This window comes from Natator depressus, chromosome 19, assembly GCF_965152275.1.
Source record: "Natator depressus isolate rNatDep1 chromosome 19, rNatDep2.hap1, whole genome shotgun sequence".
Lineage (NCBI taxonomy): Eukaryota > Metazoa > Chordata > Testudines > Cheloniidae > Natator > Natator depressus.
The window spans coordinates 1,144,815-1,164,814 of record NC_134252.1 but is presented as its reverse complement, the minus strand read 5'-3'; the positions used below and the strand labels follow the sequence as shown (position 1 = coordinate 1,164,814).

General features: G+C 49.2%; 1 protein-coding gene across 2 annotated transcripts in view; it reads right to left on the bottom strand.

Moving 5' to 3' along the window:
• Positions 1 to 20,000, bottom strand: part of EPHA10 (EPH receptor A10) — a 109,775-nt gene that overhangs the window by 49,155 nt on the left and 40,620 nt on the right. Inside the window, exons 4-5 of one of the 2 annotated variants that reach the window (XM_074934701.1) lie at positions 6,342 to 6,497; positions 4,742 to 5,083 (exon numbers count right to left, since the gene is read on the bottom strand). In XM_074934701.1, coding sequence (XP_074790802.1) covers positions 4,742 to 5,083; positions 6,342 to 6,497 — 498 coding nt within the window. The remainder of the gene's footprint in view (positions 1 to 4,741; positions 5,084 to 6,341; positions 6,498 to 20,000) is intronic. The other variant, XM_074934702.1, reaches the window with a different exon arrangement.

Below are 20,000 nucleotides of genomic sequence, written 5' to 3'. Positions count from 1 at the left end.
CAGGCAAGTCAGACTTGTAAGCCACCTTGGTGTGGGAAGGTGCCCTCCTTTCCTTCTTGGTTGGTGGGCACAAGTTAATTATCACAGTTATTTTTTACACAACATATCAAAACAGAGGAATTGGGTCTCCTGCAATTCAGCACAACCCCCAAAAGACCAAACACAAAAAGAACAAAATCAGCCATTCCAATCTAGCAATTCCATGGATTCCCACCACCTAGATAAAAGTCCGTTTCAGCACAAATGGTGCAGGAGTCTCAGCTGGTTAGCTAATTTCTGTATTGCCATCTGCACCTGGAATCTCAGCGGCTTGACAAGAGACATGGATTTGGGATAGTTTACGAGATTACTTCTGCCATATTCTTTGTCTGGATTTCAGTTTCTTTAGGAGTCATGTATTTGTTAAGCAGTTTGCGAGAAGCACCCAGGATTCCCATTAACCAAGGAGAAGGGACATGTTACGTACACACACCTGGGGCGTATGATAATCTGACTTGTGTTGCCACTTGCTTCTCTCTCACTAGAGGAGGATGGATCTTGCAGAAGAGTTGCTGTCCTAGCTTTGTCTTAGTCTCATCCTGTAGGACATAATAGCTCGGGATACAGATTCTGAGAGCACCTGTCTCCCCACCGCCCTCTGCTGGGAGACCTTTGTGGGAACTCCTCTAGCGCAGTGGTTCTCAACCAGGGGGACACATACCCCTGGGGGTACAAAGAGGTCTTCTAGGGGGTACATCAACTCATCCAGATATTTGCCTCACTTTACAACAGGCCACATAATAAGCACTAGCGAAGTCAGTACAAACTAAAGTTTCATACAGACAATGACGTTTATACTGCTCTATATACTGTACGCTGAAAAGTACAAGATTTATACTCCAGTTGATTTATTGTATAATTATATGGTAAAAATGAGAAAGTCAGCCATTGTTCAGTACTAGTGTGCTTGGGACACTTTTGTATTTTTATGTCTGATTTTGTAAGCAAGTTGCTTTTAAGTGAGGTGAAACTTGGGGGTACACAAGACAAATCAGACCCTGAAAGGGGTACAGTCGTCTGGAAAGGTTGAGAGCCCCTGTTTTAGAGAAACTTCTCTCTGTTTCTCATCCCTCTCAGCCAACAGATTCACCCAGTCCCTGTGTCTAATACACTCTGGTTCTGGAAACTTGCAAATCAGCCCTCTTGTCCTTCCCCACTTGTCAGCTGTGACCAGTGCTGGCTTCCCACCTGTGGATAAGTCAAAGCAACACGGAAACACATTCTGCCTGCTTGCTGCCAAGCCAGGAAAGAGTCTTTTTCCAATGGCAGCAAGAATCTGTCAGTCAGTGACCTGTGAGTGGCTCAAACACACCTTCCTCCCACCCTCGCCTCTCCGAGAGCTCCCCTAACAAGCTCTCCTGCAGCCACAGCATTTCCCTGGGGGCTAATCTGACTTTTTCTACTTTTGAATCAAGCCATCTGACTGCCTGACATGGACCTACGGGGTTAACATGAGCTCAGGCACTAAAAGCTTTTTACCAAGCTAGGACCCTCCACTGGCCAGAAGAGGTCTCCTGTACGGAAGGATGGGTCCATGTTGGCCTTGCACAGTCACAGAAATGACTGAGTGAGGAAAGGAAAAGCAGCTACGTGAGCAAAAACATTTGATCAAACAGTGGGGAAATTATTCATAACAAGATCCAAGTTTAATCTCTCAAGATTAAATTGTTGGCCAATTCCTATGGAGAGGGACATGGAGATGAGCCATCTCCATTAACTGTGGCTGGGGAATGGATTTTCATGCAAATTAACAACAACAGAGGGAGAGACAAGGACACAACAAGCCATCGCGGGCTTGCCTTGAGGAGGTTTAAATCATGGAGAGGGACCTGCAGAAATATAATTGGATTGGAGCAATGAGAACAAGCCCCTCTCCACTAGGGAAGGGCTCTGGCATGCAGACAGAAAGGCTCCTCAGTTCTGCTCAGGTCAGGAAATTAAAGGTGTGAGCCCCTAAGGAGAAGGAAGAAATTTACAATGGGAAATTGTGCCCTGAAACGTGGCCTGGAGAAAACAATGTAACCAATAATTCTAACGCTCTCCTAGTCCTATGGGACAGCCAGCTGCTGAATCACTCTCTGTTAAGGAGTTTCACGTGGCTGGGTTGCAAGAACTGATTCCCTGAAGACACTTTTGTGATCCATAAATTCAGACTGTAACTTAATCATGCAATGGACTCTCAGCTCCATGGAGCTCAGAACCTCACCGTCAGAATAGCCTTGTGTAGCTTTGAAATAGCACAGTACAAGGAGAGCTAAGGGCTCTGCAGACAGGGCTGGATTAACTCTCCTGTGGGCCCAGGGCTATTAGATTATGTGGGGCCCCTGTCTCCAAGTCTTTTTCCGAATTTAAAACAAAATGATCACAATTATGGCATTGAGGCTATTAACGCTATACTAAACTTGCCTTTTAATTAACATAAAGCCGTTCTGTGGTTATATTTCAGTCTTAAAACATGTAGAATATAGTTAAGTTAATGCAAAATCGCCTACGTCTTACCTTAGAACAGCTGTTATATTAGTTTCTTTTTGGGAGGGAGTTTGGTGCAGGAGGGATTCTGACCTAGTGCAGGGTGTTGGGGTGCAGGAGGGGGTGCGGGGTCCGGAGGGAGTTTGGATCTGGGGCAGGGGCTTGGGGTGCAGGAGAAGGTGCGGGGTCTTATCACAGGTGGCTCCCGACCGGCAGCACAGCATGGCTCAGGCAGGCTGGCCGCTACCACCGCTCCCGGAAGCGGCCGGGTGGCGTGCCCCCGGTGGGAGGGGGACAGCGTGTCTCCGTGAGCTGCCTGAGCCCACAAGTGCCTCCCCCACAGCTCCCACCTGCCGATTCCCTGGGAGCAGGGGCAGCACGCGGAGCTGCCTTTCTGCCCCAACCAGGGGCCACAGAGATGTGCCAGCAGCCGGCTGTTTCCAGGAGCAGCGTGAGGCCACGGCATGCAGGCAGCCTGCCTGAGCCCTGCTGCGCCAGGGCCCCCCTTAGCCTGCGGCCCTGGGCTGCAACCCCTAAAGCCCCTGCATTCATCCAGCCCTGTCTGTAGCAGAGGAACGACTGGCCATCTTCACTGCTGAGCAATGGGCTTTTCTAAACCCAGCAAGCTTCTGTTCTCTGTATTCTAGCAATGAAAACCCAGCCCGAGTGTCACAGAGCTGCCCTGGTCTCTTCCCATCTATCTGCCTAGGCACTGGTACGGTCCTCATCACTGCTGTAGTATCTGTGTGACCCTGAGTATCCAGCGGACGGGGTGAAGGTGAGAGGCCCCGGGAGGAGGTGGGGGCCGGCATTGTCAAGTCCTCACACTGGGGAAATCCACTGGCCGAGCTGTACGTGAGCAATCACCATGGCAATCACATCCTCCCAGCAGCCAAAGCTATGTTAAAACCAGCTCAGGCGTGTCAACCCCTCCGGCTCGCTCAGCCATCTTTGAAAAACTCCTAGCAGATCATGAGAGCAGGTAGACAAACGAGAGGATCTCTGGCTTCCTGGTAAAGGTGCCAGGAAATGGACTAGGACAGGAACATGGCCAGCACATTTGGAATGCAGGGACCTGTGAAGTGACTACTCAGCCCTGCGCACTGTATCCCCCAGCCCAGCGCTCTCAGTGAGTGCTTACGGGTCAGCAGTTCTTTCAGAGACTATGGAAACTGCTGCTCCCTCAGCTAGCACCAGCCCAGACCCTGACGGCTCGGCACGGAGCACGGGCTGCGGTGCTGGACAGGCCAGTTCCAGGGGCAAATGGTCTCATGTTACTGGGGAGACAACATCCAACCAGGCATTCCCAGGAGCTCTGCCGAGGAACGTCACGTCCCAGCACTATGACCTCAGAGCATCTCTGGGATTCCAGAAACAGCTGCTCTCGATCACACACCTGCATATCAGGCCCAGTGGTTCCTGTATATGTCACTTGCTTCAAGAGGAGCATATTGGCCCAGCAGTGAAAGTGACCCACGCCCCTTCTGTAAAGATGGGCGCTGCAGCGTGCTAACCTGACTGTTCCTCCCCGGGGGTCCCGGGGCTCAGAGCTGCAGAGTTGCTCAGAAAACCTTGGGCTTTCCAGGAGAGCATTACATTAACAAAAATGGTAGGAACTCCAAGCCATCTAACTTCATTCTATGCCACTGCCATGCTGGACAATACTCCGCAGTCAGCTGCACGCCTCGCTGGCCAGACAGGCACTGCATGTAGCCAGGCAGCTCCCATTGGAGTCAGCAGAAAGCTGGGGGAGTCACTGAGGCGGACGGGAGACAGTCCTAGCGCTGTCTAGCAGGCTGAGCCGTCCCCTTCCTGTCCACCCTTTAGGTGGGCTCTGTTTTGCTTAGCCCTTAAAGGGGCAAGGCATTGCTGGTTTCACTAGTTACTTGTATTAAAGAACAGCTACCTACAGAGCCCTGCCCAGCTTTATAGTTTATTTCCAGCTCTGCGTGTCCAGCCATCCCACCAGCTGTTGGGTGCAGCTCATAGAAACGGAGGGGAGTTAAAGCCAGTGGCTGTGGGCTTTGCAGCCAAGGGCTAAGATTGGAACCTTATTCGTAGTGCAAGTGGGCTGGGGGAGGTTCATTCACTGGATTTGGGCGGGGGACGCTCTCTACAGCGCTCCCTTTTTACCCCTTCAGGATTCTTGCATCACAAAGTGCACGTTTCAGAAGCTCACAGGAAGGAGCAGAGGGGGAGTAAAGCAGCAAGTGCAGCCAGGGGTGGCTCGTACCTGTGAAACTGGTGGAGATGTTCACTTCCACGTACTGCGGCTTTGACAAGTCACTGAAATCAGAGACGCCATTGACAGCTGCCACACGGATAGTGTAGTTAACATGTGGTAGCAAGTTCACCAGGGTAACGGTCCTGTCCACCAATCCGGTCTGCTGGGGCACAAAGCCAACGCTGCTGCCACACTGCTCACATTGCTGCCGGAGAGCCACCGAGCAGCGGTCACAAAGGAGGTTATAGGTGACGTCGGTCCGGCCGCCCAAGTCTGCTGGCGCGCTCCATTCCAGAACCAGCGTGGACTGCTTCAGGCTGTAGATGAGATTCCTTGGAGCAGATGGGGGACCTGCAAGCAGAAGAGTGAGCGTTTCACTGCATGGGCACTGGGTGCAGCCACCAGCAGCACCAGTGCAGGCCCATCACAGATAACACCACACTGGCACTGCCACTGGAATGCAGGGGAAATACAGAATGGCAGAGGTAAAGCTGGATCCAAGAGAGCCTGGCAATCGTAATGCCATCCAGTCACACAAGGGGTCCCGCAACCTCGCCCACGTGCAATATGTGCTGGAGATGCAGCACGGAGAGTGTCCACACTGAAGCAACGTTGTAAAGAAAGCGATGAGCAAGGCAGCACGGGATTAATGATCAGTCTCCCTGCAGTCTGAGTGTATGTCTACACTGCAGAGGAAGGTGTGCTCTTAACTCAGGTTAGCTAATCTGCATTAGTGGACTCAGGCTAACATAGCAGTGAAGACACAGCAGCTTGTCTTTTAACTTGCATTAGCAGCTTAAATGAAAGCCTGTAGGGAAGCATGGGGTTGAACTCAAGCTGCTAACTGGAGTTAAAAGCCAAGACGCCGTAACTTTGCTATTTTAACCCCGATTAAGGACACACCCGTTCTTGCAGTGCCCACATACCCTTAGTGTCTGATACCTGCCGACACTTTACACATGCCAGCTATTCACACTGCTCCACGCTTTGCTGGGTTCCCACCGTGAAATAGCTTAGAGCCAAGCCATCTGGCTCTGCAGAGAGGCCAAGAATAAGACACATCTCACTCATGCTAGCTGTCAGTCAAACCACGAAGTCTGCTTCTTATTATATAAGCAATTCTAAAGTGCCCATCACCGTAGTATCTATTAATCAAATTTAATTAACTTGATGCCATTTAATTAAAAAAGTGTGCCAGGCTAGACTGTGTCTATACAAGCTTGCCCTAGTTTTATTGGGGTAATGCCTGCAGTCCTTACTGGCATAGCCTCAGATTTCAGGCCTTGTAACCTCCGACTGTGAGCTCCCTGCGGTAGGGCCTGGCTTTTCCTATCTGTTTGGAAAGCACCTAGCTCCTTGTGAGTGCTACTGAAATACCCAGAATAATGCCCGGTGATGCTAATGCCCTGGGACACGGCTACCAAGGGCAAGCGGCTCTGCCTGGGTGCTGGTGGCCTAGCCACCGGGGTGGGGGGCAGCTCCTTGGCCTGCCATGGGCCTGGCCAGTCCCAGGGCACTGGCCGCACGCATGCACATGCGGCAGATCTGGCTGGCTCCTCTCTCTCCCTTCCAGTTACCGAACCACGGATGTTGCTTGAGAGAGACGTACGGGTGCAGGAGGCAGATGGCGGGTCTGATGGGGACCGGGAGTAGTTCTTCTGACACGTGCAGAACGTGGAGGCTTCTCGATGTGTGAAGCTGTGCTCGGGGCAAGGAGAGCAGAGAGGGAGTCGGGGGGATAGCTTATAAAATCCAGTAGGGCAAGCTGTGAAGAGACAGACAGACTGTTATGGCAAGCCGAGTTCTGGCAGCACAAGCAAACAAAGCGGTTGTTAGTGATCAGCCTTTCCCAGTTCCTGAGGCCCTCTTTGCTTTGGGTCTCAGTGTTCAGAAATCTATCCGCAGAGTCAAGGAAAGAGTTGGGCAATTGCCAGATTTTAGCGACAGCAGGTTGGAGAGGCATGAGGAGAGCAATGGGGGGGGGCAGGAAGGGGGCTCTCAGCAAGGACAAGGAGGAGGGGGCTGCAGGATGAGGCAGGCAATGAATAATGCATGGCCCAGGGTTTTACGAGTCAGGAGGGACAGGGAAAGTTCCAGGGATGACACAGACACAGCAGTAGGATTTAGTGACAGTCTGAATGGGAGGGAGGTACTGAAAAAGGGAAGAGCCAACGATGACAACAAGAGCATTTACACTAAGGCCCCTTCACACTGCCAGAGTGGTGTAAAGAGACTCATTGTAAATGAGAATCAAGCCACAAAGCTGCATGCCTGGGCAAATAGGAGAAGTATGGCTTTATCAACACAGGAGATGGATTGTGGGTGGTGAAGTGGTATAATATAGTCATCGATACTGAATGATAAGAATATAAACCCAATAAACTTTACAAACAACTTTTGGTTCCCATGTGTTCTCTGTAAATTACCTTTGAGGTTCAACTAAACAAGGAAGTAATTTCAGTGGTGACCCTGAAAGCATTTGGGACGAGAGAAGCCTGAAAACAAATGTGAGAGAGTCATGGAGGAATCAGCCAGACAGACTTGGATCTATGCGCTTTCCTGCACTGCTTATGGAGCAGGAGCTCCAGTCGGGACCCCTTTGCTATGTTGGACAGCTCCTGTGTCAGCTGGAGGTAGCTCCCACAACAGAGCCAATAGGGGCTGCAATGAGATCGACTTAGCTGGAGTTCAAGCCGAACATGTGAGCAGAACAGAACTTTCGGCACCACGCTTTGCTTGGCTTCGCCTTCCTCTCATTTGGGAGGTGCTGCTGTCTGCTATGCCTGCATCAGCTTCCTGAATATTTAAACGTAATCACTTTTAAACTTCCTAGCTGCACAGTCCCACAAAACACCCCTATCTTATCGTTGTTAAGGAGTTCACTGCTGAGATTGTTCTTTTTACAAGAGATTATTCCAGGGCACTCCGTGGAGTTCATTAATTTTTTACTGTGATAGAATACTGGCAGCTACAATTGTGATCTTAGGACAAAGTACCAGAGATACAGCATCAGCTGTGGATGACATTTATTAATAGGGCAATGGAATGCTCAGGCAACACAAAGTGAAAGGCAGATTTTCATCTATTGCAAAGTCTTTTTGGAATTCACATCGCCCTGGAAGTCAAATCAAAGTGGGGCATGAAGCATCTTATTAATCCTTCCTCTTCCTTGAGAGCAAAGTTCAGCTGACCATTCTCTGTGCTGTCTGGAGTCTGGCATAGGTATGGATTGCTGGCTGGCAGAGTTGTGGTCTAACATGCAACTGAGAGAAATTTTTCTTTTTTAAATGTTACATAAACGGCCTTTCAGGAATTGCCCCAAACCCACATTTTTAAGTCCTGATCCCTGCAATGTCCTGTCTCAGTTCTAGGTACATGTGCACCCAGGGAAGAGGAGAAGCATGCTCAGTAGCCATAGACTTTCAGTGTCGAATCAGAGCACATGTCTGTGAGACCTCCTCCAAGAGTGCTTTACCCAATACCAGCCAAGCAAACCAAGAGCATCAGGGGAAAGAATGGAGCAGAGTTTGCCAACAAGCTTCCCCAAATGTGTCCAGTAACAACAACAAAATGCTGTCACAGCTTAGACTGCAAGTCCCGCTCAGCACGGGAGAGACTTCCAGCTCTGCGCTTTCCCAAGACTAATGTGCCACGTTCCCAGAGGTCTGTAACTCTTCTTTTTTGCGCGGTAAGAGACATCTTCTCTTAAGCTGCTGGCAGAAACGGAAGCATTGCTTACAGTCAGTATTGCAGGCGCTGCAATGAGCTGCTGCCCGTTCTCAGCTCTGTACAGCAGAGGAGCTTTGCTGCAGTGGGTATCGATAGCATCTTGTGCAGCGTTCAACCTTAAAATGAGGATTGTTTCCCTATTTGTAAAAGGACAGTGAATCCGCTCTTCTCTCTGAAAACCCAAATTAAATAGGATTCTTGCACAACGTTACAGCCATGCAAAAAACTAACAACTGCCTGGCCGTTGTCAACACTACTTCTGTATGGGATGCAAGCCAAGTCTCCTAAGCCTGGTCAGGTCAGAATTCTTGGAAGCAAAAATAGAGCGATCGGGAGAAATCTTGTCACTGAAGCAGCTGTTCTCTCCTTGTCGGCCTTCCTGGCACTCACCAGAATGCTGGGGAAGCTGCAGGATGATGCACTGAAATAGGGAACCAGGGTCTGCAGCATGCAGTTGCCTACAACTGCCTCCCCAGATCTCCATGCCTTGCCCAAGTCATAACAAACCACAGGCCCTTAATCATGGTGAGGAAGCCAAACTAGGACTCAGAGAATACGAATATTAGTGGCCTTTGGATCCTGCTCTTATTCTCTTAGCTTGGGTCCATTTAAGAGAGCACAATAGTGTATATTTTTGGCAGTCTTTGTTTTAAGCAAACCTTGCAAAAAGCTCAAGCCCAGCGTTTTCCCCTCTACCAGATTTGTCCCTTCCTGTTTGTTCACTTCTTGCTGCAAGAGAATGGTGCTCGATTTGCAAGGAGGCAACGTTCCTGTGGGATTTGCCATGATGATGAAGAATTTCCTTGAATGTCCCCTTGTGGTGTTAGGGAGAACAAAATCCCCCAGTCTCCTGTCTACTCCAGACCATTCGATATGCCATAGACTTTTCTCACATCCCCTCTTGTCTCCTTTCTAAGGAAAACAACCCCAAACTTTTCAATGTCTCTTTCTAGAAGAATTTTTCCAGGCCTCCTAACCATTTCTGGAATGCTTCTCCAATCTTCTCCCATGCCCCAAATTCTGCCCTATCCTTTCGGAAAGGGGGGGGAACCAATGATGCACAAAGTATTTCACATGAGGACACACCATTGATTTACATAATGGCACCCCAATTTTTATTGTCGTCTGCACCCCACTCCTGGGCCTTCAGGTGCTTCCACAATGTAAATGTTAGATAATGGTAATGACCCAATAATGTAGCATTCTATGACCAAACTTGTGGTGCCAAGCACACTAAACTGCCTGCCTCCCTCCTAGTCCCATCACTGATGCTCATGCAAGCGACCTCGCTTACCATGCATTCTTTACAGCAAGTGCACTTGTTCCCATCTTGTTAAAACACTGTGTGCGCTCAAAATAGTAGCAAAACAAGCATCATTGATTTGTGCTGTAGGTTGGCAGATAGATAACCTGGCAGATGCACCCGTGGGAAGGTTCGCTCTTACATACACAGCTGCTGCATTTCAGTGGAGGGAGGAGTGGAGATGGTTCTATCGAAGGAAGAAAGTGACATCAACTTTCATGCCTGACCTTTTCTGGAAGGAGAGCAGGTGCTAGTAGGGATGCAGCATTCAGATGCACAAGGCAAAGCTGCTCAGATTATGGCAGGACATCTGTGTCTTCCCCTGCCCAACAGAACTGCCACATCCTCTCCGTTTCACAGCACACTATAGTAACTGAGAGCCTCAAACAAATTAATTTATCCTCCGTTTCCTTGTAAGGTAGGAAAGTATTAACCACGTTTTAAAGATAGGGAAATGGAGGTACAGATCATATGACTGGCTGAAGGTCACACGGGAAGAATGGCAGAACCAGGAATTGAACCCAGGTCTTGAGTCCCACTCCCGTGTCTGCACAACAAGACCAGGCCCCTAGAACAGAGACTGATCTAGACCCACAGATGGGATTCCAGCTCTTCCACGCAAGTACTGTAGTGTGAGATAGTGACTTAGACCCAAGCAACATGAAGCCATTGCCAGTGCACACAAAGCTACACCCTATAGCCCTTAGGCCGAGCAAGTGAAGACTGCTCTGCAGTGGTACCTATGGTAACCGGGGCTCTGGGACCTGCAGCATGAGAACCACCCTCCCCCCAGGTCTCCAGGGGGACACAGACACACGCGAAGGCCAAGGCTCTGCACTGTGTCCCATCATGACCTGGCTGAGTGATGGAGTCCAGTTGGCAGAGGGATTTAATTTGATGCCGACATAGCATCCGAGATGGAAATTGTAAGTGTCCTGCAGCCTAATGGCATCTTGTAATGCAAGTGCAGTTCTCAGCTACTGTCAGTGTCTCCTGCCCACATTCCCATCTGCAGCTCACAATCCGGTCGGGACAGACGTCAGCGTAGAGCAGCTCCTCTCAGAATGGAATTGTATGGGCAGTAACATAGCTCCTAGGGGAAAGACAGTTGTCTACAAGAACAGGAGGCCGGGCTGGGATAGTGCTAGTGGCATCTTATAACTCGGCCAAGAGTTTAAAGAGATTCAATCGCAGCCACTCTCACTAAGGGGGAAATCTACAGCCAGTTTTCTGTTGCCGTCTTGCTATAAGAACCATGGAGACACGGCTAGGTCTAAATAAGTAGAAACTCACCAGGAGTAAGTAATAGCAGAGGCTGTGATCCTGCTGCTGCAGTGGTTCTCAGCCTGTTTACCATCAGGGACCGCATAAGTGGACCACAGCGTGTTATGGGGGCTGCATCCAATGCTACCCGTATGGCCCTGAGGATGTCACATAGGCTGCAGCTTTGTGCTGATTGGGCCGCAGGTTGAGAACCACTGTGCTGTTGGGTTCACTGAGTTAAATTGTACACAAAGGTCTGTTGTGGAAGTAAATTTTATTTGCATAGAGGGGTCCTGGGCAGAAATCCTCCTGTTCTGCTCGGATTCCACAGCCACTTGCTTGTTACAGCGGTCACATTTAACTGTTTGCAGCTTTATTACACTGGTAAAGTCAGAACCCTTCCTTGATGGGGCTTGGCTAGCTGGAGTGGAGCCATACACCTCCCCTCCTCTCCCAGGTTCACACTGAGAGTCTGGCTGGCTCTTCATAATGCAGAAGCAGCAGCTGCAAAGTGCTTTGTAAATTATGCAATGGTATTTAATCAGACAAATGTAAGCATGAGCATGTTAAAACCCACTAAAACTGACCCAGCAAATCAGTAGAGTCCAGTGAAAATCAATAATCCATTCTCCGTGGCCTTATCATTCACCTGACTAACTGAAATATGCTTATCGTTTTGCAAAGAGGAGTGGGGCAAAGACCTGAGTAAATATTGCATCTTAGCATAAAATAAAGAGGATGAGCACAGAGGGGAGATTAAATACAAGGCAGAAGCCACTTCCTGTTCTGGATGTAGGAATAAAGCCTAATGCTAATACTAAAATGAGAACAAACTCTTCTATATGCTTCCTGTCCGCCCCGACAGCCGTGGTACATGTCTCCTCCTCCACACCTTCCTTCGAAAGGCGTAGGTTGATACTGTAGAGAAAAGGTGAGGGACCTGCAAATGAAAATCAGGAATTGCTCCAGCAGGCAGCAGGGCTGGGAGAGGGCTCCCCTTCTGCGTGAATTTCAGGACAAGCACTTTGAAGATCACAACTGTCTGCTGCCCGGGGGGCGGGGTTGGATTTCTTAGCCCACCTGCATGATGCCACTGCTTATAAAAACCAAGAGCTTCTCCTGTGGCTTGTGCTAGTAGCTCTTCCCTTGAAACTGGGAGCGAAGCCTCTGGCCACTACCCCCCGCCCAGGATGCCGTGCTGCCTTGTGTGTTGTCTAGTCAAAATCTGGAACTCCCCATATTGAATATGAGCTTCATCTTTCCAAGCCGCAGGATAAAGGAGGATGTTCTGAACATTTCCTCCATGGAGCCGTTTTCAGATGTAATCACACTGAGGTGGCCTTTGTGAGGGGAGCTCCGTCTCCTTGCAAGGCCGATGCTCTAGCGACACTTTAAAACATTTGTAAAAGGTTAAATGGTTGTGGATACTGTCAGGGCTCAGAACCTCACAAAACAGCGTCACGCAGCCAATCCAGCCCTCGGACAGTAGAGACATTCTCTGTGGAAACGGAAAGCACCGATTTCATGGCAAGGTCAATCCAGAATAATAAGAGAAGACCTGAGAAATGAAGTCAGTTATGTCAATCTCTCCCATCAGTAATAACAGCGAAACACGCTCTGCCCTCATCAAAAAATAACTGACCGTGCTGCGCAAACTCTCAGGACACACCCCAGCCTGGAGGGGGCAGCTTGCATTTCACGTGGCAGGAGCCACAAGATTCATGTCACAGAAGTTCTTAGGAGACCTCCACAGGAGGGAGAGCAGCATGGTGAAGGCAGGAGGGATCTGACTGAAAGGAAGTTTAGCTACTTTAGCTCACAGGATGTCAAATTATTTGTGAAGTTCCAAATTTCAGTGCAGCTGCCAGCCTTCCGCACCCCCCAGGAAGCTGTCGGAGCAAGAGTGTTGGGGTATTCCCCCCTCCCTCCCCCACTGCATTAGCAGGGCTCCAGTGGGAGAGAGAAACCCCCACAGATTTGGAAGGAGGCACTCTCAGAAGTTGCAAACATCTTCACCTAGCATTCAGAGAATGGCTTTTAAACGAACTGTGACCCCTGCCAATTCACCTCCCTGCTAGATCTGCATCTAACACTACTGTGACATGACAAGCACTGGTGGGAGGGGCAGACGGACAGGGACTTGGGGCTCTGATTTGCTGCAGTTAGGGAGAACCCAGCTTGAGTTTCAGATTATTAAAGTGGCAAAATTACATTGTTTAGAGGAATGGGAGGGAGATAATTGGGAGGCCCCAGTGTGACTATAGCGGACTCAGACTGCAGGGACTGCTCGCGTACACGCTTGCTAAGCATTCATGTGGTGGGAAGTCTTGACATGCCACCATCTGAATGGTGAACACAAGAACAGGCCAGTGTTCCATCTAGTGCCTCTCTCCCCCAACCACCTCACCCCTTCACAATCTCTCCACTGGCTCCCCTTCCTCATATCACCCAAAATCCAAGCTTACGGTCCTCACTTTTACACCTCTGCTCTTGCGCCTTCTTATTTACCTCCCCTAGTCACTTATCAAGACATCTTCTCTGGGCCACGCCCCCAGCCCTTCATCCGCCTCTCTTTGTCAGCTTCTCAACCAGTGGCACTGGACCATCTTCACCTCTGAGCCCTGCACATGGAATGCTAACCCCGAACCGATGCAGAAAGCCACGTTCCTCTTCTCAAGACCCCTCTCTGCAAAGGTACCTACAAGAGATTTCCCCAACTCTGAGGCAGAAAGTATGTTATTCCCTCCTGTTCCAGCTCCTCCACAAACAAGGCAGAGCAGCAGGAGATGCCCCAGAGCCACATAAAAATGTTTTTCCACAAATCCAAGCAGCAGCCCCCACAGAGGAGAGAGCATCATTATGGGACAAATACACACATTTCTCTGCAAAATGCAACTCAAACTGGCTTTGACTGGTCTCCCACAAACACCATTTTTGTGGCTTTGGGGCCTGATCTGCAGGTGGGAATCCCACTGAAGTTCATGGGATTTCCATTCGCACGTTGCTCACAGGACAGGACAGCAGGGGGTACCACTGTACCCTGAGCCTGGCCTGAAAGTGTCTGCTTTCCAGCTCTGGTGGGGAAGTTATGCTAGAGCTAGACCACTTCGTCCCTTGGAGTCTTGAACAGAAAAACCCTCAAATCCAACTCACTTTTTCTAACCAAAGCTAGGGATGCCTGCTGCATCACATGGCAGCAGCACATTCAGAGACGGTAGAAAGCTGCCCGCTGATGTACAGTGGTTCAGATCAAAGGGTAGAGCTTCACAGTTCAAACACCCTAACAGAAGCGGAGTTTCTAATTAAACACGTTTTCGTCTATTCTTTCTACTCTCCCCTTTTCGCTCTTGTGTGAGGCTCAGATGTATTAAATCTAGAGAGTTTGTTTAACAGTAAGTGTAGGAGGAAACAGATTGCTTTTTTCCTCATCACATTTCCATAACAGCCTGAGGGCGCTGTCCCAATCCTCAGACCAGTAAACAATTTCTGGAGCAGTTGCCACACTGGCTTTTCACCTTCTACTTGAACTCCTATAAAAAAGCCTCTCTCCTGCTTGGGATTTTCCCACATTCACTGTGGCTTTGCAGCCAAATTTTGGTCATGAGTTTGTTTCTTCTAGATAGCTGTCTTTGTGAAATCAGACTCCCCCTTTCTGGAATTCTTCTCTTCCCTTAACAATGGCTCTTCTGCTGTTCAATACGGTCATTTTTACCTTTGTTTTTTTATGTACCTCTTAAGCATTTACTTTTTGAACGTTTTTGACAGATCTGTATTCTTCTCATTGTCTCAACTTACTCTGTTCACCCACAAACCCTACAGACATCTCTAAAGCAGAGAGGCAAAAACCCTGAAGGACACAGTATGCATTAGCACTATTGAGCTTGTTCACGTTGTTTAATTCATAGCTATAGTGGAAGTGCTGTATGCTTGCCAGCACCAATCAATAGTGCCTGCGGTTTCTCCCCCAAACGCCTATACGATCATTTATAATTAACACTACAGCTCAGTAGTCTTCTAAAATCGATTCCTTTCTTTTTTTCGGGAGAAATTGTATTTGGCTAAGTTTGTACACTTTTAATGTGTGTTAATTTTCTGTGCCGAGATGTTTAATAGCATGCCTTCATGAAAAGGCCATAAAGGAGAGATGACAGGACAAACATGCCAAACCTAGTGATTCAGACCAGTATGTTTATGGACCGTTACTGGTCACATGTACACGTCCTCACGAGTTAAACGTGGAACCTTCAATCCCCTCACATCCTCCCAGCCACAGAGCCACCAGCCCACCCTCCTTCAAACAGGTCCCTGACATGGAGCCAGAGGAGTTATTTAGCTGGAGAGGGAATGCAAGCTGATTTGGATTAACTTGTTCTATCCACTCCAAGTGCTACTCACGCTCATCATACACCCCATTACTGCATTCGGAGGTGGGGGGGGGGTGGTTACAGGTTCATTCCAAGGCTCGTTGATAATCTGTTCCCAGCAGAACATGGCTGACTTAGTGGTGGGTGTTTCTTGCAGGGAAAACATTGAAGGGCAGGGTCAAAAGAGGAGTGGATTGTTGTACATTCTAGGTTTCCCTTAACCTCTGCTCAGAAACTAGCCCCTTCAACTCTCTGCTCATGTAACAGGGCTCACCCAAAGCTCTAGGTATTATACACAAATTAACACACTACGGGGTAGGTATCGAGATACTGTAGAAAGACCCCCTTTGAAGCACAGTGGCAACAAACACCAGCACACAGCATTGCAGGAGAAAGTTCTTTGTTTCCCCGTGGGTGAAGGACAGGGCAGAACATAGCACTAAACAAATTTTCTCCTTAGACTCCATCAGTTGCATAGGATGGAGGTTTAGAAGGGAGGGGAACTGGCTTTCACAGAGGATAATTGTGCTGCTGTGTCGAGGCCTTGTGATGAATCACACATGCTGAGCGCCTTCAAAGTCCCTATTCCAAAGCCAGCTCCTGTCACATGGCGGTAAAACAGTTACATCATTTCCCCTAAGGCAAGAGCATTTGCTGCAAATTTCAACTCTGTTGTATAGATAAAATGATGTTTCAAGCTGACATCTATTCATATAAAGAGAAATGCCACTGTCCCAGCTGGAGCAGCGCTGCCGCCTATTAATCCAATAGCCACAAACAACGTGAGCTGGAATTAATTTGCTCTTCGCCAAAGAGGAGAAATAAAAATCAATATTTATCTGTGTGTGGCTCCCCACAATGACGTTTGTAAAGTTCCATAGTCAGCTACTTTGTAGCGCTCCAGTCTGCTCTGTGGCATTGGGTGCCAATGATCCAGGATGAACAGACGTCAGGGCTCTGGCCCTTACCCTCCACCCAATTAGCACTCACCTACCATCATTGTGCAAACGTAACTGAGAGGTGGTCAGAATTAAGGCAGCACACAAGTTCAAGCGGGAAGAACCCACATCACACCACCTCTGGGACAAGTCCAGGTGGCACATTCGGCACTGCACAATTTGCCAGGCACTTTCTAGAGACAGCCTCCTCCCTCTGAATCAGAAGTCGCTGGCCGCTCCTGGGAGGCAGGCCATGGAACTAGATGGACTACATGTCTGATCGGGTGAGGCAAGACTAATGAGAGTGAAGGGACAATGGAAAACCAGGGGAACTGCTCTGGAGACCACTAAGGAGAATGGGAGCCATCATCCCCGCCTTGAAGAATTCCCAGGGGCAGTCACCCCGTCTGCTGTTCTACCTTCTCATCTTGAATCCAGTGAACTTGTCTCTCTTCTGACAGGGTGCAAGTTGCATCAGGCAGATGCAGTGCAGTGGCACCCAAAGCATGCCGGACTTGGGGCAGAAGTAGGAGGTTAAAACCCCTGCCCTGCAGAGATTCCAAAGAGAAAGAGAAAGCAGGGGGAGTAGAGGGGGCAGGGTGGCATGTGGTACATGTCTTAGTTCCCCACTTTAATTTTGCACGTATACAAGAGCACCTGCTGCTCTGCTACCGAGCCAAGGACGCCTGGCTTGTGGGGGTGGAGGTAGAAGGAGCTTTCAGGAAGGATTTGAATGCCAAGAAGGCTGGACAGACCAGCTCAGAAAGGGCATAAGACTGGGATGGAAGAAAATACAGACACTGTTGTGAGAGAAGCAAACAGGCAGAGTATGGACACTGGCACACTGGTGCTCTACCATAAAACCCCTCTTCCCACCCCTCATTTAGCCCCACCTGCAGTGGGATTGCTGAGCTCAGAGAGAGGGATTGCAGCTTTAGTGCATTCCCTTCCGCGAGTCTCACTTTGTCAACTCTGCCTCTGCCTGTAGAGCTTCTTTTCCATCACCGTCCGCGATAGATTAGAATGCCCAAGCCTCGTCATTCGGGTTCCTAGGAGAGGGGAGACACGGGCAGAACCAGCTGACACTGAATGATAGCTAAGATTTGTCTCCCCTCTCCAAAATCTTCAACCACCACATTTCAAGACGGTAGTTACCTTTGTGGGCGAGTCCATGTCAGACTAAACTTGGTGTGTCCCAACAGGGAAGCCTCAAAGCAAAGCCCCTGAGCGGGAGGCGACAGAGCATTCGCTAACGTGCTGGAAACTCAGCACCACCCTCCCCGAGTGGGGTCAGAGTCCGACAAGCTGCTGGCGCTGCCTACGGGGAAAACAGAAGTCGAGCAGAAGGCTGCAGGACCCACATTTAGTCCCACTCCTTTGGGAAGAGGGGTTCCAACTCTGCCTATAGCTTCCCAGGTGCCAGGTTGGGGAAGACGAGACAGAGCAGAGAGGTGGATGTCTAGAACACGAATGCTGTTCTGTGTTAAAGAAACTCTGCAGTGGCTTTTGCTGCGTTCGGGCTGTTCCACGCACGGCTTTTGCTTCACTGGAACTATACTGATTTAGACAAAGAGTTAAGGTGGCCTGGTCCCTGAACCCCTTTATGCTTCTAGAACTGCATCCACACTGGGAGGTCATCCTGCTTTAACTGTCAACAGTATCAGCTGAGAAACGGATAAGGCAACACAACCATCTGCGTGTAGACAAGCCCTCAGACACAGGAGACACCGGAAGGGAAGAGCAGAAACTTCTGTCGGCCAGGTAGCAAATTGGATTTTACCCAGCATTTCATGGGATCCTCTTTGGTGCCTTGCCCCCGTCTCAGCTGTAACAGCTATATCATGCAATACCTTTGGGAACCACATTGAATTACGTTTATGTATCACCGTGGGCCAGAGATTGTATGCCACTCCAGAGGGGAGGGTTCCCACCACTCCTCCAGGAACCAAACACGGGACGGGGTTGCGGAGGGGGAGTTAAGATATATCACTCAGGTTGTAAACACCTCCCCCTGGGGAGGCCTACCTAGACTGGGTCAAACTGGGTTTTCACAGACCAACAGACAAAGATCTTTCTGGTAAGTGGGCCTTGTTCTCCCTAGCTGCAGAGAAATCATTCCTGTACTACCGGACTTCCAGCCTCTGCTCCACTGAGGAGCCAAGGGGTCTCATAAGCACTCACTCACTTCATCCACCCGGGGGGGAGGGGGGGGGGGAAGGAAGGAAAAACAATCCTGGAGACAAGGGCAAATTCTCTGGTGTCCATTGTATAAGATCACAGATTTTGCTGTCACTAAATGAAATGCCAGGATGAAACCTTTTATAAGAGAAAAAGGTGGATGAACCATTGAACTGGATTTGGTCTAGTACATCAGCAGGTAGGAGAGGGAGGGGTGTGAGCAACAGGCCCCCACAGTGAGCCAAGGATTAGCTGAATAATCTATTCCCCAACAAAGGGCAAGGATGAGAGATGAATCACAGATAGAGGGGCAGCCGTTAAAATAGCCCCTTTTCCCTATAAAAGAATCAGTCTTCATTTTTCTTAGTGATGATCCTGTTCTATCTCATTTCTCCCAGTAGCATTCTTGGCCTTCAGGTGTCTAGTCATCTGAAAAACCTAGCGCATTCTTCCAGTGATTCCACAAATCCCCTTTCAGTCTTTGCCTAGCCAGTACCTTCTCCTCCAGTGCAAGGCAAATGAAGTGGTCACTCCGAACAATGGCACAATCACCGCACACATTGTTAGTGACTTTTCATTACAAAGGACTGAACAGCTCTTCACAGGTTGTCTTATGCATTTTACACATACTGGAAACTGCAGGTCCCTAGGTGGAGCCCTGCGTGTGGACTGCACAGATGCTACTTCCATGTGTCCTGCTGTGTGACGGAAGTAACCTGAAAGCACAGTTACAGCTGCACGCCACCCCCCTTCCTAATGTCAGTGCAGAAAAGGGTCCTAACTACACCGGTCTACAGCAAACTGGACATTCGAAGTACTGTATAAACATCAGTCTCCCTTGTCGCTGCACCTGCGATTTGTGTCGCCTTCAGCGGTACGAACTACAAACCTGCTCTCACTGCAATTTCTCTCCGGAGTTCTTCCCATGGATTTTAGCTACCACTGATGCCCCCTGTACCAGGTGACTCCTGGCCTCTCATGCATCTGATTGCCATTATTAAGCTTAACTCACTGTTATATTTCAAACATTGTATCAGACTATCAGGGGGGACGTGTGCTTCTTAACACACAGGGATGAAAAGAGAACCTTTGTCAAGGAAGAGCTGCAAGTGCTCTGTGTAGGCACGTCATAGATTCCTCAAGCCCCATGGCAGGCGGGGAGCGGCGGGAGATGGATCAGAATATCAAAGTACTAAAACTTGGGAGAAATTCACCCACAATCTCATGCCAGGTAGATCAGAGACATTCCCACTGGGTGATCACCTGGATCTGGGAAAATTTCCCCATTCTTGGCACTCACTACACATTCGAGCCAAGACCCACATGTTCCAAAGTGGTCTCTAACTTCGGGTTCCCACCTTGAGATATGAAAGGTCTTGTTTTTAGCAGGCTGAGCACTTGGGCTGTTAACGCACAGCACCTCTGGAAATCTGCCCCTTGCTGTCTCTAATTTAAGCCCAAGATCTTCAAGGAACTAATCCCCGGACAAAGCA